The sequence below is a fragment of the Cottoperca gobio genome, chromosome 13, assembly GCF_900634415.1.
Source record: "Cottoperca gobio chromosome 13, fCotGob3.1, whole genome shotgun sequence".
Lineage (NCBI taxonomy): Eukaryota > Metazoa > Chordata > Actinopteri > Perciformes > Bovichtidae > Cottoperca > Cottoperca gobio.
The window spans coordinates 19,972,189-19,998,530 of NC_041367.1; the positions used below are offsets into that span (position 1 = coordinate 19,972,189).

Consider the following 26,342-nt stretch of genomic DNA (forward strand, 5'->3'; position numbering starts at 1 on the left):
ATGGCAGTTTGTGCATAAGAGATTCATATATCCAGTTATTGATCCATGTCACACTTTCAGTTTCAGCAGAGGTGCTTATTAGAGGGCTGGAACTGGAAATGAGCCAGGGCTGCGCACACACACACACACACACACACACACACACACACACACACACACACACACACACACACACACACACACACACACACACACACACACGTGCAGTAAAGAGCAGTGATAACTGCCTGGTCTCTGTGTTCACTTTAATTTAATTGGAAAAGGGGGAAGAGAAATAGAAAGAGAGGCTCATGTAAAGAAATGGATATATGGAATGAGAGGAGGATAGACAGATAGACAAATCTGTGTAAAACTCTCTGATGTGTCCTCTGGCTCAGTAGAAGGAGAGGACGAGGGTATATTTATTTGTTAGTTCATTTGTGTCTTCCATTAGCGCTGGCAAAAACAGAATCTGTTTATGTATTTGTTATTAAAGAGAAGTAAAGTAAAATTGTAAAGATGTGCAGAGCAAGAAACTGAGGAGCTGCAGCAGAGTTTCAGTTTCTCTACGGCACATTTTAGGCTCGAGCCCTTTGTGATGTTTGTTCTTTCAACAGCATGCCTGAAGAGTGAGTGTGCGTGTGTCTTTGTGTGTGTGTCTTTGGGTGGGGGAGGGAAGGGGGACTCTAAGACATTGATGAGCTGCACCCCTCCTCTCTTTCTCTCTCTCTCTCCATCGCCATGGTCCTTGGCAGGTCCATGTTGCCATGGTAACGCTCACATTGCCGCAGGCTGGCTGGAGCGAGGCGCGCTGGTTGAAAAAGAAAGCAATAGAGAGAGAGAGAGAGAGAGAGAGAGAGAGAGAGAGAGAGAGAGAGAGAGAGAGAGAGATCACTGCAGAGGGAGTGGAGGGCAGGCGAGAATTGGTTCTCCAATTCATTACCCCTACAACACCCCCTACCCCACAAACCCTCCCCCACACTAGCACACCCCCATCCCATCTCCCTCCCCCAAATCGTATCACTGGCATTGGCTCATGTGGGCCGTTGAAAGGCCTCTGCTCTGCTCAGTAGTCTGAACACGTTGGATCCAAACTTCAGACCGCATTTATTATTCATCCTCCTCTTCGGCAGACAGCACCACAGCCTAACACTGAGCTACACAAACACGCACACAACATGTACTGAGACCAGACAGCGAGGAGCTAATATACACAGTATAACACAGAGCGCTATATTGCATCATTCTAATACCTTTGGATAATCTAATGCTTTACACAGGCAGGTGTCATCTATTGTCTGTAGATGGAGGAAACGGTAACTAACAGGAATTGCCTTAGCTCATATTTGACCCTTGTGACCTTCCAGTTGAGCTATCTGCATACTGTACTGGATAATGACAAGTATATAGGTGAGGAAGTTTTGGTAAAATATAATTTCTAACTTTCAAAATGAGAAAGTCCCACAATTTTATTGAATTTTTAAAAGATTTTCCCTGAGATGTCAGACTTATTTATCTTTTTACTTCTAACCAAATTTAATAAGACGTTGATCACTCCTGTTTACAGGAAAGGAGTTCCTTTGTTGGATGACAGCTCTGAATATTCATCATGTAATACCAAGGGGAGAGAAAAAGTAGCAAGATAAGTTCCTAGCAGTAATAAAAGAAACTCTAGCCATAAATCTACAGTGTTTTTATAATAGCATTTTCACCCAAAAAATAGTACTATTCTTATTCTTATTTAAAATAGGGACATTCTTTTTATTTTATTAAAATATATATTTAAAGCATCAAATATTGATGCCATGGTTGGTCCACATCATACTCACAGATACATCTCAGTCCGGCAGGCTGCGGCACCTTTCCAGCTCCTTCAGTCAAATATCGCTCTGCTCCCCGCTTCACTGCCTGAGCTGAGCTGCGACCTCTTGACCCCTCAGCTGCTACGCTGAACAGTGAGAGTGGTGCATTCAAGGGGACTGACACACTCAGTCGCGTTGCTAAGATACAATATGGCTGATCAGGTCTGGAGCTAAAGCCCTCCATCATGAACCTCGAGCCTCCCTACCTGATCCAGGTGTTTTTATTCTCTATAGTGTCTCATTTAACAAACCAAGAAAAATATACATAAGCAACCTTTGCATTAAAAGTCCCCTGAGAGAAGCACCACTGCACCTGTAGTACTACGTTATTGTTGTGTATCCTCCTATGCTCCTCCACAGAGGATTCCTCAAGAATAATGATGCCATTAAAGCTCCAATGGGGGCATAATGAAGCATTTCACGTGCATATTATGTATTTTAAAGGGCTAGAAATATTCTGATGTTTGCTGATATGTAAGTTTTGCTCAAGAGGTTTTATCACTACACATAAATAAAACTGCAGATCCGTAAGGAACAAAATTGAGATGTTCTGTGTTAAAAATGAAAAGCAGGTGAACCACGTATGATGTTCAGTAGGTTCAGACTTCTTCAGATCCACTCTGCCTCCTCTCTCTCTATGTTTGCATGGATGTTTTGTCAAATTGAAGGATATCACACACAAAGGTCCAATCCCAATATACACCCTCAACAACTCACAGCCTTGGACGCATTGCTGAAGTACTTAAAGGGTTGTCATTGTCTATAGTTCACCTGCAAGCACTAATTCATTGCATTGTTCAGACTGGTGAAGCAGGTACAGAGGGACTGAAACTGCCTCATTCATGCTTTCAATCAACACAATTTTTACTATTTGACACAAACAGGTGAACATATTCACGGCTGCAGGCTGCACTGTACAGCTGCATTCTTCTACAGAAGTTCGGCTTTAACGTACAATATGTAATTCTCTGCCACTAGGGGGCTCCCAATCCAAACAATATCAAAAGATGGCGTCGCGGATCATGGACGTTTGTTGTTGCAGTGAGTTTATCGTGATTAGGGTTACTTCATTGTTTATTGTTCAGGATCTTACACAAGTAAGTACACAACTCAACAAAATATATAACATAGGTCTAGTTGTTTTTAGACACTTCAATGCGGAAATGTTACATATTATATCTTACTTACATTGAGCAAGGCACTTAAAGAGCAGCAGGTGTGTGACTTGTAACCTACTGGTCCCCATCTTGCTTCTCTAAAAATAACTTAATTATTTGTTAGTTACTTGGAAACAAATGTAGTGAAGTGAGGTGTAAATGACGACCCAGTCAGAGCTTCTGTGTGCAGCAAAGGGAGGCAAACCCACCAAGAAGGGTAGCAATGGCTGTGAGAGCGGATATATTTAGGGAGACTTCAGTTCTGTGACTCCAACCTCCTTTGTATTTCAGATTACATTTGGGTGCATACAATACACACCCAGATTCACACACACACACACACACATGCACGCACACGCGCACACACGTACACACGTACACACACACACACACACACACACACACACACACACACACACACACACACACACACACACTCAGACTACTGATGCAACCCCAATGAAAGATTCAGAAAATGGCAGAAAGTGCATAACAAGATGCATACATGTTAATCTGCTACAGACCTGGCCCACTCATACAGCGTTCTACACTACAGGAGCAATAAGTGCGGGTTTTAATGCCCTCTACACTGTATAATAGCCCTCATGTAGTCCGCAGGGGGTGATTGAATGCCAGCTCTTCAGTGATTACTTAAACAGGTGTTGAGAGTTCCACAAAGTATTTCATCCACAAAGCCAAAAGGCTCGCATTGTGGAGACTAAAACCAAATGAGAATACAATTAGAGCTTTGACTCTCTGCCCGGACACGATCGAGCCCAAAACAGGCCGGGCTGTAACTTCTGTTTTGTTGAATCTCTGCTCTAAATATTTATTTATTTTTATTTATGGAAAAGGGTACGGCTTTTACACATCTGTTCAGTTTAGTAATTGGCAGAGTCAGCGATTCCAATCCAATACACCTTTTGTCAAATTCAGCGAATATCTCCTCACTGCTCATACGAAGCCTTGGTTCTGCAAATGGGAAACATACAAAGTGGTTCGGACCGAGCCACACAACACTGTTCCAGCCAGGACAGGGGAACGTTCTAAAGGAGCCCTGACGGGAGGGGTGTATTTGTTTGGGTGTTGAATTCAAATATCAACACTCTTTCTCCAGAATCGCAGACTCCTCCTTTAGCGTTGTATTGGTTGTTGGCTACTTTAACTGTGTGTGCTGACTTTGTATTTGATTATGAAGGTGGTAATATGTCTTAAGCTGGTTGGTTGTCACACAGGTGTATCCCATTGTGCTCACTCATTGCGTCTCGGCTCCAGCCTTTAGTCTAAATGTTCTGGATTCAAGATGAATGTGGTGTTTCTTTATACAGACTATCGAGCACAACACAGAATTGGATGCAAACCACTTGGATAGGAAATCACTTGGAAAGTGGAATTATATGTTTAAAGAAAAATTATATACACACACACACACACACACTATTTCAATTACACAAGCATATGCACCCATGCACTCAAGCCTGCAGACCCTGGCTCTGAAGCGCAGACGGTCACACACACATTCAACATACCTGTGAGGATACATAGAAATATGGCATGAGATGTGACTCACACGGAAAACGCTTGATCCAACATCTGACATCTGTGGCTCTCTGCTAAAGGCTGCTTGCTAAAGCAAAAAAACAGACGTCATGATAGTAAGACATGTTCAACTTAGGGAGAAGGAAACTATTTTTTAATTGTCTTCGGTATTTATATTCTTTTCAACTCTAACATGATTTTGTTCATTTTTTTTGTCCGGTTAGAATGAGTAAAGGTCGTAACAAATGTGAATTCACACATGAGGCTGGATCAATAAAGCCTTGCAGCATGTGCAGAGGGTTACTACAAATGGTGAGAGTGTGATAGCGTCAAAGGTGCCTGTGCTCATTAAGAAACAGGACCATACTCCAGTGCAGAGCAGCGAGAGGAGAGCAGTGAAGGGAGGGAGGAGGGGAGGATGCAGAGCCTGGACTGAGATTCTTCACCTGAGTGTCACTGAGGTCTGATCATTTGCTGCATTTGGAAAATGGAAAAATTATAAATTCTTTCTTTTAGTGGTTCTGGACAGCAACAGAAGATCTGTGTGGTATTAGTGAAAATAAATACTAGCATGTCCATAATCAGCGCAGAGGTTGTTCAGAGGCTGCTCCACACAGGATAACAGGCTGGAGTGTGGCGCCATCTCCCTGTCAGAACTGCTTATTTCTCTGTCGCAGTTAATTGAACGGAATTTCTGCTGCCGATGGATATGCAGAGATTTATAGACTTGGGATCAACCAATGTAGATCTTTGAAGCCAATGTTTTGTGCTGACATGCAGGATTATTTAAATATGACGTTTAGCATGCCAACAGATTAAAGCAATGGTGAGATTCCTGCAGTTATAGCAAAGTCATGGCAGAGTTTAAAAGCCACTAAAAAGATCATAAAGATCATCATGAAACTCAGCACGGCCTATTTTATGGGAGGACAAAATACAAAATACTTCACTGATTTTAATGTGCAAAGAAAGTACAATTTCATTAGATTCTCAAACCTTTTTATATCAGGGAGAAACTATCGGATCGATTTCATCAAAGGCCAATTTTTTCCAATAAATTAATCTGAACCAACTATAAACAACTCGCTGCTCATTCATAAAATCATTTTGTGAAACTTAAACATCTGTCCACAGAACAGATTCTCTTAGTTTAATAAATGCAAACATTTTCCTTCAATGACATGACAAACTTAAAATAATTTAAAAACTACAGATCTGTAAATCAGGCACCTTCTTAATGTTGCACAATTTAAGAGCCGCATTCAGAGGAACAACACAAGTTCAAGTTCCATTCCTTCGGGATGAATCACTGCTCCAACAAGGCATGAGACAAAATTGTTGGAACACTTGCACAGAGCAAAAACAAAAAACACATTTTTTTCATTTTGTTTTTCTTTAGTTTATTTTGAAACGTGTTGTCCAATACATGTGACTCAAATCCTTTAAAAACAAATAACTATCATGACGTGACAGCGAATCATTATTCTGTCTTCATAGCAGCTCTGGTTTTCAGGAACATGCTGCCAAAACAGCAACACCATCAGCCTGGTTGTGAGCACAATCCCATAAAAACTACCACATCTTGACAGACACTGGCAGAACACACAGAAGTTCCCCCATGTAACCTCGCATTACCCATGTACTCATAGACACATTCTTTGTGTGTAGAACATATCACTTTCTGAGCTCAAAATGAGAGGAATATTGGCCTTAAAGATCATGAATCTATTTTACAATTTATGTCACTGTTCAATTGAGTCAGGATGAGTAATTTTATCTGAATGCAATGTTCTGCCAAAGCAAGACTTGCATTATGAAATACATCCATATGCTGGAGCAAATTAGTAGTAATGGCTGCCAGACTAGTTCATAAGGTTAAGAAATAAACATAACTAAACATTAACAACAAAGTAACGACACACTAGTCGTCATCAGTTTTGTTTTTCTTCTTCTTTTTTTTCTTCTTTCCAGAGCCCTCCACTACATCACCATACGAAGTGTTTATTGGTTCACATTTCACTTCCACCTTCACACTCACACTGGGCTCCAAGCCCTCCTCCACCTCTTGTCTCTCCCTGTCCTTCTTCTTCTTCTTTTTCCTCTTCTCCTGCAAAACATGACCCTCCTGGACAGGGAGCTCCATCATCACTTTGTCCTGAATTTCAGTTACAGGTTCCCGTTTTACTCTCAAAACCTCCTCTGCCTCTTCTACACCCTCTGTCTTTATTCGCTTTTCTTTTCTTTTCTTTTTCTTCTTTTTCCTCCCTTCCTCATCTTCCTCCTGCCATGTTTCTTCTACGAATCGTTTGACTACTAGAGGTTGGAGGGTTGCAGACGAGGGCCCGAAAGCGTCTCCATCCGCCTCACTCTCTGCCACGCAGGTCAGCGTAGGGGTCTTACTGCCAAAAGGGTGGAATCGCTGTTTTAACCCCGATGGTATGGAGGGTGCTGGAGCTGCAGGGATGACCTGAGGGGCCTGGTTGGCGCTGATGTCTCCATAGCTCTCACACACATTTAGCTGGCCAGAAAAAGTGGGGCCGAAAACCACGCTATCTGATGAATGCTTGTTACTGGTGAGCAGGCGGAGCTCTGAGGTACCGTCGGTGGACGCCAGGATGCTGTAGATCTGCTGGCCACTCCCAGTCTTGGCTCCACCTGCAGCGGTAGGAACCTTCAGGGTCTGGAGACCTGAGAGGGGCACCTTGATGCCACTGAAACTGGAGGGAGGGAGGAGAAGCGAGGTTAGGCATCATTCACACAAAGCATGATGGGAAAAGCTTACACCAAACTACGTAATTTTCTCAGACTGCTGTTGTATTTGGGGGAACTCTCTGACGCTTTAGCATGAAGCCAATCTCCAGCTCCACCTGCTGGCCCCAACCAATACAAACTGCCCACTGTCAGTTACTACATGGTGAGTCTGACTTATCCCTTATGGTGCTACATACATTACTGCAGATATGGCTATGTAACTTTAGAATTGTTGAATTTATAAGCAATACATTGCACCAACTCTCACTCAAAGCAGGAATTTCATTATTACAGCCTTGTATGACCAGTCGCTTATGATGGCTAAAGTTTGCTGTAACTGACATCTAACTAATCACTTCACTGACTTAATGACTTGTATCTACCTGCAATACAATCAGGCTTTGTGTTAGCAGTTTTACTGTAATTGTAATTTGCGTCCACTTATCACCGTTCAGTAAACATTGCATTGGCTCACTTAAATTTATTAGTGCAAATTCTGCACCCTCAAAATTGTGAGAACAAAAGCAGTGATCTACTAGAACTAATAATTATATTTTGCAATGTGAATCTATGCTATGACACTGAAAGAGATGCATGATTCAGTTTGAGAGATTATTTGGAGACAGTTCCGTTTTTAATAGATTGAAATGTATGCAACATTTTGGATTAACTGCCCAATAAATGTATACAGACAAAAAAACTGCCTGTAAAATAAATACATTTCTAGAATAATACATTATTTCAAGTTTGACACTGCTTGAGACAAATAACATACAGAAGTGGAACGCCTTTACCCACCATTCTGGGTTAAAGCTGGCAGGAGCTTTAATGAGCCATAACTCATTGTTGTTGTTCTTCAGACTCTCTGTAAGAGTGCTGCTGCAGGGCTTATGGCAGAAAGACACAAAGTCAGCAGGACACTGGTACTTCTTGTCTGTGGATCCAAACAGAACGCCTTCATCATTTCTTCAATAAAATAACACAGAGCATAAGAAATGCATGCACTGGAGCAGCCCCGGGAAAGAACACCGGATACAAATCTGTTGTGTGAATACGTTTCACTGTGTTAACTTTCAATTATCATAATCACCTTACTTGTGTGTACCGCCTCTATGAAATATGTTTTTACTATGCCAAATAGTAATTGTATAAATCACATATTTCAATCGCTGGTAAGATTGTAATGGCATCTCTCCGTGGCTTAAATATTGAAAGACACATGGCCAAGGATTTTACAAATGCAGAGAATCATTTAGAATTGAAAATAGATTGTTACATATGTGTACTTCCATATATCTATCATTAGACTTTAAATACACGACAACATCCTTTCTGTTTTAATAAATCAAAGAGTAAAAACAAGAGGAGTTAACCCTAACAATCGGGCACTCTGCCACTCACAGCCTGTACTGTCTATTTACCTGCGTGCATTGTATTTCTGAGTAAAACGGCCACAATGAAGTTGATCTAACTGAACTAACCAACCAACACCAGCTTTGTGCAACCGATGCGTGTGAACTTACCGGTTTCTTTTTGCTTTACACGTGATTCTGTCGTATTATTGTCCTCTTCATCTTCACTTGATGAAGATGATACGTCTCTAGGCATTTTCAAGGTTTACAAATAACCACAAACTGCTCAAATTAAAAGTGTTCTACCCCAAAACGCATGGCTGCGGCGGACGCACATGTGTTGACACCAAATAAACTCTGACCTTTAGTTACTTCACTTCCGTACCATTTTTCTGATGTAGTTCCAAAACGAGGCACAGTGAGTTGGTTTGTGTTGGCAAAACAAGGTAAGGAAACTCAAACTCCCAAAATGCACTTCGCAAGGTTACGTAATGTTCCAGCGTCCGTCGGGGAAGCAGTTGACAGCGGCAGTCAAGAGCAGGCCGAAGTGGGTAAACAAAACAAACATATGAAAAAAGAGCGAAAACAACCCACCAGCTGGATTTAATTTTACATCCGAAGGATGTGTAACATGGTTCTAATGCGGCTTGAACCCCGTTAAAGTAGAAAATCGTCAGCAAAGAGAGGGCGTGTACCTGTCAAAGCTAAATAGGTTAACCTAGCTAACGTGTGCTAGCACTCGCTCAGGTTAGCTAGCTAGTTGGCCAGCCATGTCGTCCCCCTCCTCCTCCCGGCGCCAGTGGTGCTACCTGTGCGACCTGCCAAAGATGCCGTGGACTGTGGTGTGGGACTTCAGCGAAGTCGTTTGCCGCGGCTGCGTGAACTACGAAGGAGCTAATCAGATTGAGTTTCTTATAGCGAGTGCCCGACAGCTGAAACGAACTCATGGGATGCAGGATGGTAACGTCAGGTCACCTGGTCCCTCACCCAATAAACACGGCACATCTGGCAGAGGAGATGCGGACGGAGGCAGGCTGCACATGGACCGCTTCGACAGGGGAGGAAGAGGAGAAAGTACCGTGTCAGCTATTCGTGTGCCGCCAAACGGGCTGCACCGTGACGGCCAGCCACCTCAAGAAGTGAACCGTCAAAGCCCCAGCGGCAGCCGGAGACCCATGCTAAGCGCTACCATCCCTCCTAGTCTAGTAACTCAAAGTATTGCAGGGATTCCCCATGGGCTACTTGCGGGCATGCCGGCTGGTCTGACCGCTAGGACAGCCACTATGAGCAACCCCATGATCTTCCCTGCCCCGGTGCTGGCCGAGATGAGCCGCAGACAGCTGGGGATAGGGATGGGGATAGCCCCTTTTATCACTCCAGAGCTGGAGCGAGAGCTCAGTTCGTCCCAGAACCAGCCCAAGAATCAGACACAGATACACAATGCTGTGGCAGGCAGCAGCGGCAGCAGGAGTACAGGACTCCCTTCTTCGTCCTCGACCCCGGCTGGAGGTGTGAGCCAGACCAGCCCCAAGCCTGCCTCATCTCCAGCCAGGCAGCAACGCCCCCTAACTTCGAGGTCTGGAGGGGAGCCCCTGGGATCCAGCACCTCAGCAGAGGCTGCCACAACAGCTGCAGCGTTACCCCACAGTGGTGCCTCTGAACTGGGATCAGCATCTGCCAGCAACACCCATGCAACAGGAAACACTCTGTCCTGCACCTTGTGTCATGAGAGGCTGGAAGACACACACTTTGTTCAGTGTCCATCGGTGCCTGGGCATAGGTTAGTTTTGTTTTATATTTTTTGTCTTGTTAAGGTAGCGTTGTGTAGAGAATGGCCTTCGTTGATTTATGTTTACATCATAAAATGCTTTGTTTTGAGACTTCTAGTCCCAGCTGTTAATTAAAAAAATATTTGTTGTTACTGAAATAATTATTAGTTGTTGGTATCCCTATTGTATATCTCTCACTGGTAATATTAATAATGTCTTCTCTACCTCCACCATATTCAGGTTCTGCTTCCCCTGCACCAGAGTGTACATCCAGAGCCGGCACGGCGATGGGGAGGTTTACTGCCCCAGCGGAGAGCGCTGTCCGTTGGACAACTCTCCCAACAGTCCCCCTTGGGCCTTTATGCAGGGAGAGGTCTCCACTATACTGGGCTCTGCTGTAGCAGGAGCTGCATCAGCTGCTGCATCTGGAGCAGGGAACGGGCCCGGGCCTGGGCCTGGGCCTGGAGCTGGAGCTGCGTCCGGGGCCGGCAGTGGAGCTGCCAGTGGAGATGTCACCGTCAAGAAAGAGAGAGAGACGTGATGAGGATTTCCATGGTAACCAAGCCAGGACCTAATTCAGCAACAGGCAGGTCCGCATCATCTGACCATCGTAGTCTGAAGTCTGACAGCATTGTGAGACCATTTTACAAAAAGCACCTTTAGTTTACTTCAATGTTTTTTGGATATCAAATGTATCAATATTAGGTAGATGGATGAGAGGCAGGAGGTGTACACAATGATCCGTCTGCTTTACTCTCCTTTACAAGAGGTGGCCAGAGTATTGTACAAGTAACTGTATTTGTTTATGTACCACTAGATTTGGCCAATCTAGACCACACAGCTTTGATGTGGTGGGATGTCACTCTGTGTCATTTCATATTGTATATTTATGTTTGCTTTTTGTCACGCCAGAGTCGTACCGCACACCAGAAGGAGACGTCTGCAATGGAGCTCTGAGAGATCCAGAAGAGAAGCAACACGGCGACCCAAAGTTCAGAAAACTTCCATTGCACAGGTCTTGACTCCAACGACTCACACCACCCAATTCTATCAACATTATCAGACGTAATTGCCTTTATGATGTACTGTTGGAATCAGATATTCAGGGCCAATCAACCGCTGCTGAACACTGGCTACTTTTTAGGGTTAGTAGTAGTTGTGCCAGATGAAACTGCTGATCATGCCCACATTAGCACTGCCAGCTAGCGCCTGTTAGCAGCTGGAAATAAACAGGCAGAGGCAACACATAGACTCAACAGCTTTCAACAAGATTGTCTCACTTTTCTACGAACAAAACTTCTTCCTGCAAAACTTACACCACCATTGCAGTAATGATGCTATACGTTTCAAATATTCACACCACAGCTTGAGTATGCACCTTTAGAAACAACCAGTGCCAACAGGACTGCCCCAGTCACCAGTGTAGTCGTATATCATTCTCATTGGTGTTGTTTGCTAAAGGTAGCTAGCATAGCTGCTAATGGTAGCTTGTTAGCAGACCTCGTATAGTGATATTTCTTGTTTTGAATTACCGGTACCCTTATCAAACTCACAGAAAGTAGCCAGGGTCCAGTGTCTATGCTAACAGTACGATCAGTATTGAGTTTTCACAGCAAAGCACAAAAGCTTGTTTTGACAAATCCAACATAAATGTTGAAATGCTAAAACAGCGGCCGCGGTTGTTCCATATCTTTCTTGTCGATGAACAGACTGTTGGCCGGCAGCATGTTGCAGGAGGTCAGATATCAGACTGTTGGCTGTTCTGAGTCAAAACTAGTTGGAACTCGTCATGCCATTTTCTCTGCCAGTGCTTGGTCTAAATAAAATATGTGTGTGTCTACAAATGAAAATTTACATTAACATCTGACATGACATTAACAGTTATAATGACAAAGTGTACCTTAAATTTGAAATGCAGATGTATTATGTTTTGTTGTTTCATGACTGAATCTGTGTCCTGTCGCACAATCAGACTCTTTTTCAAACAAATAGAAAAACCTACAGCATCTAAACATGCAAACTGACATGAGATGTGGACTAAATGCCAGTAGTGACATTATTCTGTGCGTCTGTCTGTGCTTTGTATGTCCGCTTTAAATAAAGCCAACTTTGACTCTGAGAAAAGAGTGTGTAGAAACAACCAGTTGATCTGTCGAAGCATAGACCAGCCACAGAGACTCTGTTTAACTGCATTTCATAGGAGATCCAGCCCAGCCTACGCTTTACCCCGAATGTATATGAAAGATATCTATTGATAGGCCTAGGACTATATTTTATACTAGAATGTTAAATGTTATATACTGTATAGATCTATAATAGTTTGTGCAATCCTTAGTCATAGCATATGCAACAGTTTGTAATATGTAATTAAAACGATTTCTTGAACCTTTAGTTATTTTTAAAGTGAGAATCCACCTAAAAGCAGAAATGTTCTTCTATAATCCTGAAAGGTTTAATGTAGTTTATGAATTTCTCCCAAAAGTGGAGCCAAGACTTCTTATCACCTGACACCTTTCTGGAATAGAAGTAGAAGGTTTGAAATCTTCAGCTTTGCAGACGGTGAAACAAACTTTATTTTCCATTCATACTCATTGACCCGGATTTGGATGGCCATGCATACTTTACACTTAATCCAAACTTTATTTGTCCGTTCCAAAAGAATGTGCTGGGATTTTTCCTGAATTGAACAATCCAACATTTGTCACACGTTACGGAAAAATGATTGAATGATTTATTTTGTGGATTCTCTCTTTATGTGCAGCATGTACTCGACAGTACAGAAGCGCAGACAAACCAAAGGTAACTTTTTCCCAAATTGATGTTTCTTGATGTAAATGTTTTATGGAAAAAAAATCTCTATATATTTCTTGGCCAGGTCTTAACCGGCTTTCTTCATCAAGCCGTTACAGTTTACAGTTCCATGTGGTCCACTGTACTAATGGGATGTTATATATATAGTAAAAGTCTATAGTATGCAGCAAATACTTATATAGGCCTTCTATATATTGAGAGTATCCCACAGATCAGGTGTGTTGTAGAAACATGTATTTGAAGAAGTGGAGTTTAAGTTTAATATGCACTGATACGTCATGCAATCCCTTGTTAAGTGCCTTTATAAAATGTTTTAATGTGTGTTTGTGTGTCTGGGAACCTCAGGGGAAGTAGGAGTGGAATGGCTTTTTTATTGTCTAGTCAATGATTAAGCTGTTTCCCTTCAATTGCCATCAGACGACTTTTGCTTTCATCTGAAGTCAGGTCAGCCATTCATTGACTTGATACAGTCTCCTCGCATCTCTTCCTTTCATTTATGTGTCATCTTTAGATCTGTTTGGTTTTATTGCAGCTTCTTGTACAAAATAAAAACCATGAATAAATGGGATAGTAACTTGTACTTGTTTTTCTGTTTGAGACCACTGACATTTAGTCATGTTAAATACCTTGTTTGTGAAGAACACTTTAATCAAATGTGAAAAATCAAGCCCTTCGTCAGCACTCGAGAGTGGTGTTCCCACAGGACCGAAGCTACGAGTGATTGAGAAGTTCACATTCTACAATGACACAAGGCAATATAAATGAGCCTGTTTTTGATGTCCTTCATGCATACACACAGTGCATTCAGTTAAAAGTATCCAGATCCTTTACTTCCACGTCAGCCTTATGATAAATTCCTTAGAATACATTGTTTCCTTCGTCGTTCTACGCTCAACACCCCATGATGACAAGTAAAAAACACTATTTTATAAATGTTTACAAATGTATTAAAAAGAACAAATGTAATATGTAGTTTACTCAAAGGATATTTCATTTCTTGTTTATCATTTAAAGTCTGCAAACAAACTTACACAAACAAACGACAAATAAAAAGACGACCACAAGACTAGGCAGATAAATACAACCATGTTTCAGCCTACATCATTTAAAATAACTAGCTACAAATAGCAAAACTGTGTATCGTACAGTAGGGACCTCAGCTAACAAAAGAGATTTAAGGTGGGTTAATAATTGCCCCCCAGTTACTTTTTCATATATAAAGCTGTGTGTTGCTTCGAAGCCACTCAAGTTGGATCCCTAAAACGAGTTCCCTAATCCATCTGGACAAACAAGGAGCGCTGGTAGCCTTCAAGTCCATGAGAGTTACCCTCTTTAACATGCCAAACAAAAGGGTCTGCTGTGCAGTGTGTGGCAGTGCAGAGAAGCTTCAGAGCCAGACAGGGCAATAGATCATCAGGTTCAATCTGTAACTCGTACGTTTTTCAATACCAAGTAAAGATGCTGTGCTAAAAAGGAACAATTTTCGGACAAGACCAGAAAGTATGACTGAAAAGTCAACTAAATCATTAAGTTTAAAAACTAATCTTGGTGATATCTTGTGTTTTACATGCTCTCTTTTTAAAAACCAGAATGATAACACAGAATAGTGCACGCATGAGCTTAACCTTCCAATCTTGATCTGGCTGACTGCAGTTTAGCAGCTTTGAGCTTAATGACAGCAGTGCCATCATGTCAATTCAACCTGGTTCATACGAAATAGAAGAATCCAGGATCTACATTCACATCAAGTTAACTCTGTTCACTGTAAGTGTGCAGTGTCTGTGAAAGGACTTACAATTCATGTAATTCGCTTATTAGTTTGAACTATTCAGTTGAATTCAGTTTTGCTAACAGAGAACAAAACTTTCCAGACATTGAAGAACCAAACAAAGCTCTTTTCTTTAAGTGCCTCTCTGTGTTGTGGTGGCCACAAGATGGCGCTTTTGACTTGAGTCTAACTGAAAGAACAGTGGCGGCCTGGAACCACGTGATAAACTCTAAGTGATGAAGCGCTCTTTTTTATTATAAGAGAGACGTAGGGGGGGTAATTATTCCTCCCCACCGTCCGGCCGCCGTGCTCCTGGTAGGCCGATCTGTCGTTTCCTCCATTAGTGTCAGCTATTGTTAAACCAATTATAGAGGTGTTAATGGACGATGGAAGATCCATTGGCATGAAAAACGGCCCGCAGAGAGAGGATATGGCTAAATGTGTGTTGGGGAAAAATAGGACCCTAAAGGAGCATTACACCAATCAAAGATGCTTATTAAGAGTCAGGGGTTGAAGCTTGATCCGTCCTCCCTCAGATAGTGTGTGGAACAAGTAAATAAACCCGGTTCAAAGAGCGTGCATCTGAACACATATAGCATGATGATCATTCTAAGAGATAACAGGCAATGAAACCACTCATAAGAACATCATCTCTTCCCTCCATGTATTCGCTATATTCATTGGAAACAAGTGTGGAAGATGGAACCAGCAGAGGTGGAAAAAATATCCATCCAATACAGTTAGGGGGTTTGTGAGGCCCTTTCCCACTGGAACCTGAAAACAACACCCTTTTATTTACTTTCTTTGTTGGTGTTTTGTTTGTCCTTTGGGGTAAAGATCCTTTGCTGTCAGACTCGTTGAAGAAGTGCATCTCTACACCAGAATGAAATGTCTGGAGCCCTCAAAGTAACCGTTTATTCCCATGTGATGGGCACGTTGATGACACTCATTTATCTACATCTTTAGTTTATCTTACTTTACAGCACAAGCGAGTCCCTCTCTCGAAATAGACTTAATACTTTGTTGTATTGTTCCATTTTTAAATTGTATTTATTATGATTATGATTATGATCAGAAGCTGGAGGTCACGGTTTACTAACCTTTTTACCATATCACAGTCCAGATGATAAAAGCTCATCTCGATCAGATTTAATTACATCATTACAGACACTGAGGTGTGAACTCATTCCACGTGTTAATCGATTCGACAGCGTTTTGCAAACAGGCGATAATCGCTAAGTGATGACCTGTAGAGAGTCTGATTGACTATATATATATATATATATATATATATATATATATATATATATATATATATATATATATATATATATATATATATATATATATGTGTATATGGCTGATAATCTGGTGGAAAATATTAAGAAAATCGTCCTATGATTGGTTATTAAAGTAATATATTATAATCTTGCGTGAAGGCAACACAGCCATCAGTTGGGCGCGAGAGATCCATCATCCGTGATCATATCATGCACAGTTTTACAGATATAAAATGTACCCCGATTATTCCCGACATCTGAAACATGTCTGCATATACTGGTGCATCTGCGCGCTCATGTACCTTCCTGTTATTTCTTATTTCCTCTTTTCTCACAGTCTAATCCCGTCGACCTCCCGCCTGCGCATCAATTACATCTCCATTGACTGGCCATTAGGCAGAGGCATTGACATTCACAGGCCTCCGTCTGCACCGAGGCCGATGTGTATTCCACAACACAGGAGTCCGGCCCTATGCATTACAGGATTACATTATTTATTGTAGTTCTCTGTGGTGTTGCGTCGCGAAGGCTTCTTTGGAGAGAGAAAATAGTTTTCAGGGAAGGAGGTCTCTTACATTCAACCGAACCACATTTATGCACGACTGCGCACATCCAATCAACTTTGCGTGACTTTCAATGTATGTTGGTACCATTAAATGTTGATGCTAAATTTACTTTACCTGATGTTTCCGGTGTTGCAGTAGCACACATGTGTGGCAGAAGTGCGTTTTAAACTAGTCTGGCCAGGTTTGTCAGTGTGGGAAGTTGAGGGGGTTGGCGTTCTCTAATGTTGCTGATTGGGATCTCTGATGTTCTGATATTCAAATATTTCCAGATTTTTTCACTGGTATCAGGGAAATATTTGACTATCAAAAACAATAATCTAAAATAAGTTTGGCGGTTGCTACAATTACACCCTCAAAGAATGTAACATAATTATATTCGTATTCAAGGCAGGCTTCATAGCCCCAGAGAAGTGATAGCCGAGGGGATTAACGACTTTCACGCCCCTCACCACACAAACACACACATAAACAACCACGGAAACACACACACACTCTCTACTCCAATAATCGTAGTTAAATATCTAGTATCTTTTTTTCTTTCTTTTTTTGCAAAATCAAATTAAATATTATGTTGATCAAATGGTATAATCTCCAAAAACTGCAGCAAAGTTAGACAAGATGCATAACATTTGAACAAGTTGTGTTGAGTTGAAAGGGAGCGACGTGGTTGCATTGTTTGCCAACTTCTTTCATCTATTTATGAAACAGACGCATTATTTCATAACCTGTTTGATAATTGACTTCTAATCATATTAACACCTCACTCTTGTGAACTTCACTGCTATATTTAAAAAAGAATCTCTCCTCAGCTCTGTCACTGAAGGATTATGGGACAGTCATTCGTCCGGGTGGCCCCGGTGCAGCCGCCGGCCAATATACAGCACGCCAGGGGGCCACATCGGCCTTTTTGCGGGGTCCTTCCTGGATCCTAACACGGTATTCACATATCAGGAGCGGGGCGGGACCCGTCCGCAGCCTATAAGAGGAGGACGTCCAGGTTTCTCTACTGTATTTGAGCGCTACACCTCTGCATGACGCACGCTGCTTCCAGAGGCCCCGGGTGGACAGAAACAAACGGGCCAGAAGAAGTCAACATCTGTTAAGCCATAACAAGAATACGGTTATGAAACAATGGATGATTGACAAATAAGAAATATTGACTTTTACAATTCCCAGGAGCAGAGCGTTACATCACTATTTGCTTTTTTCCCCTCCTCACACAATTTTGACTCTAGATATTTTCTCCCTTTTTCTTGGCAAAAAGGAGACAACTTTCCGAATTTGGATTTTTTTTTCCCTCCAAAACCTCCAACTTTGCGAAGGATTTTATATTTATTTTTTGATATTTAAAGAACAAAAACCCGGTCATAGATACGAATTTCTCCTCCAAAAGACTTGTGTTGGGGATGTTGAGCTCTGTGAAGATGGAAGCACATGATCTACCAGAGTGGAATACTTTCTACAGCGAGGCCAGTGAGGTAAAGACACGTTCACTCATAGAAATAACTGCAATAACAATACTCAGTTTTTATTTCTTCCTGTTGGCTTTTCTTGGCAGTGAAACATTATATTTGCGCACATTTTCAGCAGGACTCGAAACGTCAAACAGCTATGATCAATTATTAAAAAAGTAAATATCTTACATTCAACTCTTAACTCCTGTAAACGATGTGTAGAAGTAGGTCTACCATAATAATTAAAATAATGATATGATAGATTTATGTAATATCAAGACGCGCATTACATTTTTTTTACAGGGGTATAAGAATTATCATAAGGAGAAAAAGTTAAACGTAATCCATAAAAGTACCAACAATAATTCATATATTCCTCTTCTGTAAACATCTCAATATGAACATTATACAAATATTATTAGAAAGTAAAAATAACAGCAACATGTGTTTTCACAAGCCACTAAACTATTACTTCAATGTTTTAATTTAATTTAATTTAAGATGTATAACTAATATAAATCATTCTAAATATAAATGAATGACAAATAAATAAATAAAGTTATTTGCTCATCAATAGACTTTATTCCTTTGTGTCCCCGCAGCCGCATAAGTGTTGCGACAATTCAGGTGTTAATGTAACGAGATTTATTTTCTCACTAATTCAATTAGAGATAATTCCATCAGCAGCTTCAGTTCTCACCTCGACCTGATGAAATTAGCGAGAAGAAAGAGTCTGATAATATTTGACCAGTGATCAGAAAGCGTGCCGAGGACGCTTCTGTCCCCCCGTGGATTTTATGAAATACTTTTAAGTCCCAAAAAAAAAAAACTAACCCGGAATTATTCATCTTTGACAAAAAACAATAATTAAATTCCTCCAGTTGCGCTTAAACAGTGAACATGTTTTACTTGATTTTTCCACGGAAGCAGCAGAGGAGGCCGTCTGAAGCGAGAGGCACCATGACGCGCTTTTTACGCATTTTCAGGTTAACATCGCTGTGTGAAATCCATGTCCTCTCTCCGCGCACTGAGAGCTTCATTGTGCATTGATAAGGAGTCACCTTTTAAATGGAGAGTCCAAACGCCTTGCTTTCACATTTAAACATACACTTTAGTGCACTCATTTCAAGGAATACAGTTTTAAATCTAGATAACTGTTTATATGACTTGTTTTCTAAATGTTAAAAATTCAAGTTTGAGATTAGTTAATTATATTTTATTATTTAACTGTTGTTGCATCATGCCATCTGTGTTTTCTTGTGAGTAACCAGATGTTGTTGTGTTCCTCTTTCCCTCCAGATGTATTCTTCTGCCAGCACTATGAACTCTGGTCTTGGCTCCATGGGCTCCATGGGCACCATCAACAGCTACATCAACTTGAACCCGGCCACCGCCTCCCCTGCAGGCATGAACATGGCGTACCCAAGCTCCAGCCTCAGCAGTTCCCCACTGGCCTCCATGGGCTCCGGGCCCGGCCACATGTCCCTCTCCCCAGTGGCTTCGTCCCTCAGCTCGGGCCCTCTACACCAGCTGGGCACCGCTGTTCCAGGCTCCCTGGGCTCCTTGTCCCACTACCAGAACATGAGCCAGTCCATGAGCCAGCTGGGATACCCCTCCACTGCAAGTCGGGCCGGGCCCAAGGAGATCCCACCAAAGCCCTACCGACGCTCTTTGACCCACGCCAAGCCGCCGTATTCCTACATCTCCCTCATCACCATGGCCATCCAGCAGAGCGGCAGCAAGATGCTCACCTTGAACGAAATCTACCAGTGGATCATGGAGCTGTTCCCCTACTACCGTGAGAATCAGCAGCGTTGGCAGAACTCCATTCGCCACTCGCTCTCCTTCAACGACTGCTTTGTGAAGGTAGCTCGCTCGCCGGACAAGCCAGGCAAAGGCTCTTACTGGACTCTGCACCCGCAGTCAGGCAACATGTTTGAGAACGGCTGCTACCTGAGGCGCCAGAAGCGCTTTAAGATCGAGGAGAAGTTGGCGAAGAAAGGAGGGAAGAGCCAGGAGGGGGGCTCGGGGAAAAGAGATCACATGGTGGAGGATCACAGCCCCACAGGAGGATCAGAGGGAGCTGACTCTGCACACTCAGACAACTCCCACCCAGGCTCTTCAGACGACCAGCCGCATCCCCGAAACTCTCTGGTTCCACTAGACTGCCCTTCACTGTCCTCCTCACACCTCCACAGCCCGCCGATCTCCCTGCCGCCCTCCTCCTCCGCCTCGTCCTCCTTGTCCCTCTCAGCCACCACCTCCTCCAACGCGCTCCTTCACCCCCAGTCCTTAGTGGGTGGCGGCGCCCACCTCCTGCCCAGTGCCATGCAGCAGCACATGGACCTACAAAATGATGCCCTCAAGTCTCTGGACCCCCACTACAACTTCAACCACCCCTTCTCCATCACCAACTTAATGTCCAACGAGCAGAAGATGGACCTCAAGTCCTACCAGGACCAGGTGATGGCCTACAACAGCTACGCCAACGGCTCTCCTGTGGGAGCCAAGCAGATCTACGACAGCCAAGGGCCGGCCACCATGGACTCAGGCGCTTACTACCAAACTCTGTACAGCCGCTCAGTGCTCAACGCCTCCTAATATGGACACTCATCCCCCCCTCACCCACCCCCACCCACACACACACACACACACACACACACACACACACACACACACACACACACACACACACACACACACACACACACACAAACACCTGTCTCTCGAGGTGAGCCAAGATGGAGACTTCTCTTTCTCTCTGCCTTTTTCTAAAATGGACACCCCAGCTCTCTTTATCTTCCTCTTTCTCTCCCTCTCCCTCTCTGGCTCTCGTCCAGTGTCCTCGGTAGAGACTCACACCTAAAATGGCTGCCGTGTTTGAGGGACCAAAGAACTGTTTTTTTTTTTTTCTTTTACCAACTCTGGCGAACACGGAGACTGGTTGGTTACATGGAGGACAGAAGAGTGTCTACTCTGTGTCTAAGTCAATACAGAAGTCAGATCCTTCTTTGCACGAGCACTGCACGTTGTGAAATTGGCTTTGTACAAAATGTAAATAGAGGTAATGTGGGGGGAAAAGGATATTTGCATTTATTTATGAAGGGAATAAATTTTAATATATCTTGTATAGCGCTCTGTTGACCAGTCACAACCCAAATGTGAGGTTTTTTAAAATCCAAAGACGACGGGCACGTTTCAGGTTCCTGCTTCAGGCAGATGTTACTGCAGTGGGAGACCGTTTCTTTTTTGTGTTACAGCATTTCACACTACGTCCATCATTTCTGTCAGATTCATCAATGTAAATATAGCTGATGAAGTCTGTACTTTCTAAAAGAAAATAGTTTTGTTATTTTGGTTGATATGAAGAAGAAAAAAAGCCATTTTGTCCTCACTGGAGCAAAAAGGTAACAAAAGCTAAAAGGATCTTCTGCAGCCAGAAGGATCGAGCGAAAGTAACTGTGGTAAAAACTAAAAAAACATGTTGTGTTTTTGTTTTTGTTACGTACACGAGAGCATTAAAACCAAATGCTTCTCAACAGACTGTAACATTCAGAATAACAGATAGCTGGTGCAGTGCATGGGGGAGTTCAGTCAGTTACTAAAACAGTCGGAGGGGAGGAGAGATGCACTATGGGAGGATTTACATACAGTACTTTGCACTATGGAGCTCCCACTGGCCAGGCGGGCTGATAGTGTGTGTTTTTGTATGTGTTACAACAATACTTAGGAACACCCCCTTACAAAGTCAATGCATCAGCTCAAAGGGATCAGTGTAACAATGTCAAAGGGTGTCAAATAACCCTCGCTGTCCAAAAAGTGCCTTTTCTTCAAATGACTACTGATCTGATTAGAGATCAATGTATCGACAATCTATTGAAGGATTATTCTGATAAACAGCAGAGGACGCAGAAGTTTCAGGTCACATGATGTCCTTTGTTATTTTAGTTTCAAAGAGAAAAGTATTTTATTTAAGGTATGTTGCTTTTAAACTTTGTGTGCTGATAATATATTGGTTTTTGTTGTTGTTTTTGTTGTTTCTGTTGGTTTATTTGTGATTTAAATGATTAATGTTTCATTTTTCTTATTAAAAAGGCAAAAAATGTGGGGAGAAATGGCACGTGTGTTTTTTCTTTTCCATCCGTGTTTGTTGTCAAATCACACACCAAAACTTGCTTTCATGGACATTTAGTGTCAACATCTGTAAATCTAAAAAAGAGACCACCTTTCAGGTTTTAATATGTACACATTAGGTGAGGCTGTAAGAATATTAAAATCTAAATAATTGAATCCAACTGGCTATTTTTGTATTTAAAATAAAACCTCACCAAGTACAAGGTTTCATCACTTTCTAGACAGATTTTACAGCAAGTTTTTCTGCACCTCTGCACAACATTCGGTTTCTCGATCACGTAGTGTTGCTGACAGGACCCCAATGACTCCTCTGGGTCAATCAATCAATCACAACTCTTTTTTCACCTGTCTGGCAAGGCTGTGCTGCAGGAATAGCAGCGTCTTGTTGAAACAGCTCCTGACCAAATGACTGTGGTGTGTGACATGTAGGACTGGTAGACTAAACACGGCTGCATCACACTGAGAGCCTCAAAGCAGACCTCTGCCCAGACACCGGTCCGGGCCTCGCTGTGCGTGCGCGACCCGGACCGCTCCAAAAACGACTGACCTGCCTCTGACCCTGCACTAGAAAAACCATCAGCAAATCAACAAAACAAAAACGTAGAACATTCTGCTCTTTAATCTTTACAGCGTCTGCTGGCGGCTCCCACTGACCAATCAGATCCTTTTCTGTTTCTCCCAAACTAACTGTAAACATGGAACACATCACTTCCTGTACACATCAGAGGAGTTTTCTTAACAAAGTATGGAAACCTGCTGGATCACTACTGTATAATATCAAGAGAATAAGAGGGAGTATGAAAAAGAAGCAAATAATGACATTAAAGATGATCAAAATGCTCAGCAGCTCACAACTCAGTGACATGCTGATGATTCCTTGATAATAAAGCCGCCCTTCCCTGGCCTCCTGCTCCCCTGCCCTGTCGCCAGGCCTCCCATCTACCTGTCTGTCTGCATGCCTGTCTCTCCGCAGGCTTGCTTAACCCAGCTCTGAGTTGTCACGTATTTGTTGCTGCCTTTTCTTCTCTGTCACGTCAAACCCAGCAACTGTGAGCCCTGAGGCTTAAAACATATAGCTTGCAGCAACACACATACACACATGTGTAAACTGAACATGATAGTCTCACTGTTTAACTCCAGTTCTGATCCGTTAGTCAAGATGCTGAAGAACACATAACTGCACCTGTTGCTGCAGAAACTCTAATTCTTTTCTGAATACTTTTACCTTATTTAGGATACAACATTATAAGGTGGGTCTCTAAACGAGCACATCACACACACACACACACACACACACACACACACACACACACACACACACACACACACACACACACACACACACCTTAAAGAAATGTTCCCTGGTCTGTAGTCTGAGTGGGAATCTAAGGGAGTTCGTCACCTTGCATATACAATAGTCCCTTCAGAGCAGTTGGCTTGATAAGATAGGCGAGCACCCGCCTGATTATGGTCTCCACAGCTACAAAGACACACACACGCACATGCACACACACACATACACACACACACACACACACACACACACACACACACCACGCTGCTCCAGGTATGACTAACCTGGCTAACTCCAAAATGTCACTCTGATACGTCCCCTCGCAGTAATCAGGTGACCGCGCTGATAATGGTCACATTCAGTCCAGGCTTCTCATGAAGAAAACAGATTAGAGTCTATCCACAGATAACATACTGTGGTTTGAGCTTGTTGAAGGAGCAACAATGCAGCAGTTAGAGTTCAGCAACAAAGGGGGAAAAAGTCTTAAGTGTGACCCTTACATTTGCAACCTTTCGTTGTAATCTTTTACGCTCAGCCGACCCAGTTTCCAAATGAGAGACTCTTACAAAATAGATAGCGGGTGCTGATAAAAGTCTGGATGTCACAAATGACCATGAAAGCCTTCGCTGAAGAAATGATATTGGTCAAAGTTTCTGGGATTTGCGTCTCATCGACACATTGTTGTGGCTGTTTTGTGCAGGAACAACTTTCATAAATGTAAAGTCTCAGATCCTAATATCAAACTGTTGTCGATGATCTTTGCCAGTTCGTGAAGGAAACATGCAGATACTTGTTTAGGGAAAGCACGGCGCAAAGATGCTGCTTCTTTACACCAACAACTCATTTTAACACGTACATGAAGTTGGTCTTGGTAAAGGTGTAAAATCCTTGTGAGGAACACACGGGGAAATTCAGCTTGAGTTGTGGGACAAAAGTATAATTTGGCATTCATAATTTAAAAAATAGAGATCATTAGCAAGTGGCTTATATTACGCAAAAACAATCCTTTAACACCAGCAACCTGTTTGAAATCAGTCCAAATATTTAGTTTCATCACTCTCGAACTTGGCCATGATACGTTTGGTGTATTGTATGGTGAGAGTCGTGCTCTACACTGATCTTCATACACTTACTATTGAAACACAGAAATAACTCCATTATTCATGCAGGCACTATATTTTTGGCGTCTAGAGCTACGATATATGTGAGGCGTTTTAGAGATTGAGAGAAAATGTTAGCTTAATATTAACGAACTCACAGCTACGGTCAACAGAAGGTTAAACTATTAGCAACGTTTTCTCTCAATCTCTGAAAAGCCTTGCAAATATTGTCTTCCTTTTTTGGGTTGACTTGCATTGTAGACCGTTGTTGCTAATGCTGGAGGAGTAGCTTTTCCTGCAAGCTATTGCACCGTTCAATCAGGCTTTCACCATCTGAAGGGATGTGCACGTGCGTCTGCATTTGTGGAACAGCCAATAGGAACGTCCCCTCTCTGAATTGACCTGTGACTCAACAAAGTCTCTTATCATGGGCTAGAATTTCTAACGCCTGAAACTGGAGCTAACAGGAGATGCAGGAGTCTTGTGTTATTTGCTGAAAGGCCCAATGACGCCAAAATGTACTGCCAACCCCATCTTCAACACCAGAAGGTTGTCAGTTCAATACCAGGGCTGCCACCATTGTACCCCTGAGCAAGGTACTTAACCTGAGTTGCTCCAGGGAGACTGTTCCTGTAGTTAGTTCACTGTAAGTCGCTCTGGATAAGCTCGTCAGCTGAATGACCTGTAATGTAATGTAATGTAAAAATACGTGTTTTGACGGCACTATTTACACGGTAACACCCCTGTTTTAAAGGTTCACCAAGGTTATGTTAGGTTTAGACACACAAATGACTTGATTAGGGTTAGCGAAAGAAAACTTCAATTGAAAGTCTGTGACATTGTCTAAACATTGTCTCTGGATGTAAATTGTGCGGTGTCGTCCAAACGGGATGTAATTGTAATTGTAAATGAATTCAAACAAAGCACATTTGTACAGTGAACTTTTTTTTCCAGGCAACTCATTAGATGACGGATAAAGATTTGACACATAGTTTAAAGTGAGAGAAAACATTTCTGGTGGGAAAAGCTTCCCCTGATAAGATCTTATCAAGGACCGGATCACGTTTTGCATAATAAGTATTTGGCTATTGAGATCTGAGAAGCTTTAAACAGACTCAAAGTGGCCTTCAGATCTGTAAGATGCCGTCGTCATTTTTAGTATAGTGGATATTTGTCTCCTGAAGTGCAACAGTCTCTCAGTCGCCCTGTTGAGCACTTGATGACAGCTGCCCTCAGGCTGTACTGCTGGTGACAGCAAAGCCAGTGTGGAGCCTGCAAGCATGAACACCTGCACAAAGAGCTTCTGTGCTCAAATTCATGCAAAAATAAGATGTATTTTCTGCTGCTGCAGTAGTTTATGTCTCGTCTCTCCATTTCATCATATTATAGCCACTATGTGATACTTCAAATGTAATGTAGTGAGAAGGAAAGAAAGAAAGAAAGAAAGAAAGAAAGAAAGAAAGAAAGAAAGAAAGAAAGAAAGATGTCCCATGCAAATGAGGCTGTGCATCCTGGATCCTGTTAGG

The 26,342-nt window shown here is 42.4% G+C and overlaps 3 protein-coding genes across 6 annotated transcripts; 2 read left to right on the forward strand and 1 right to left on the reverse strand.

Moving 5' to 3' along the window:
• Nucleotides 1–5,911: 5,911 nt before the first annotated feature.
• Nucleotides 5,912–9,043, reverse strand: polr1g (RNA polymerase I subunit G). 2 transcript variants are annotated; one of them, XM_029446161.1, is made up of 3 exons: nucleotides 8,812–9,043; nucleotides 8,087–8,222; nucleotides 5,912–7,254 (listed from the first exon to the last, which is right to left on the reverse strand). In XM_029446161.1, exons 1-3 carry the CDS (start codon nucleotides 8,894–8,896, stop codon nucleotides 6,459–6,461), a joined length of 1,017 nt encoding a protein of 338 aa, XP_029302021.1. In that variant the 5' UTR covers nucleotides 8,897–9,043; the 3' UTR covers nucleotides 5,912–6,458. The 2 variants fall into 2 exon arrangements, with proteins under 2 accessions (XP_029302021.1, XP_029302022.1); XM_029446162.1 differs by lacking the exon at nucleotides 8,812–9,043 and adding an exon at nucleotides 8,710–8,788.
• Nucleotides 9,044–9,135: 92 nt separating this feature from the next.
• Nucleotides 9,136–13,800, forward strand: irf2bp1 (interferon regulatory factor 2 binding protein 1). Of its 3 annotated transcripts, none has more exons than XR_003833255.1 (3): nucleotides 9,136–10,420; nucleotides 10,650–11,042; nucleotides 11,322–13,800. XR_003833255.1 is itself a non-coding variant. In XM_029446160.1 (3 exons), the coding sequence occupies exons 1-2, from the start codon at nucleotides 9,411–9,413 to the stop codon at nucleotides 10,948–10,950; spliced, it is 1,311 nt and encodes a 436-aa protein (XP_029302020.1). In that variant the 5' UTR covers nucleotides 9,136–9,410; the 3' UTR covers nucleotides 10,951–10,995; nucleotides 11,322–13,800. The 3 variants fall into 3 exon arrangements, 2 of the variants coding, with proteins under 2 accessions (XP_029302020.1, XP_029302019.1); XM_029446160.1 differs by having other exon boundaries at nucleotides 10,650–10,995; XM_029446159.1 differs by having other exon boundaries at nucleotides 9,138–10,420; nucleotides 10,650–10,999.
• A 4,440-nt stretch (nucleotides 13,801–18,240) lies between these two features.
• Nucleotides 18,241–20,889, forward strand: foxa3 (forkhead box A3). Its single transcript, XM_029446835.1, has 2 exons — nucleotides 18,241–18,312; nucleotides 19,588–20,889. Exons 1-2 carry the CDS (start codon nucleotides 18,241–18,243, stop codon nucleotides 20,887–20,889), a joined length of 1,374 nt encoding a protein of 457 aa, XP_029302695.1.
• Nucleotides 20,890–26,342: the final 5,453 nt, after the last annotated feature.

Bases quoted from the DNA above. Each gene is read 5' to 3' on its own strand.
- polr1g (XM_029446161.1), bottom strand. From the start codon at position 8,896: ATGCCTAGAGACGTATCATCTTCATCAAGTGAAGATGAAGAGGACAAT. The intron at 8,223-8,811 runs GTAAGTTCACAC...TTGGATCCACAG, and splicing joins TGTAAAGCAAAAAGAAACCG to ACAAGAAGTACCAGTGTCCT. The intron at 7,255-8,086 runs GTGGGTAAAGGC...CCCTCCCTCCAG, and splicing joins GCCAGCTTTAACCCAGAATG to TTTCAGTGGCATCAAGGTGC.
- irf2bp1 (XM_029446160.1), top strand. From the start codon at position 9,411: ATGTCGTCCCCCTCCTCCTCCCGGCGCCAGTGGTGCTACCTGTGCGAC. The intron at 10,421-10,649 runs GTTAGTTTTGTT...CACCATATTCAG, and splicing joins CCATCGGTGCCTGGGCATAG to GTTCTGCTTCCCCTGCACCA.
- foxa3 (XM_029446835.1), top strand. From the start codon at position 18,241: ATGTTGAGCTCTGTGAAGATGGAAGCACATGATCTACCAGAGTGGAAT. The intron at 18,313-19,587 runs GTAAAGACACGT...CTTTCCCTCCAG, and splicing joins TCTACAGCGAGGCCAGTGAG to ATGTATTCTTCTGCCAGCAC.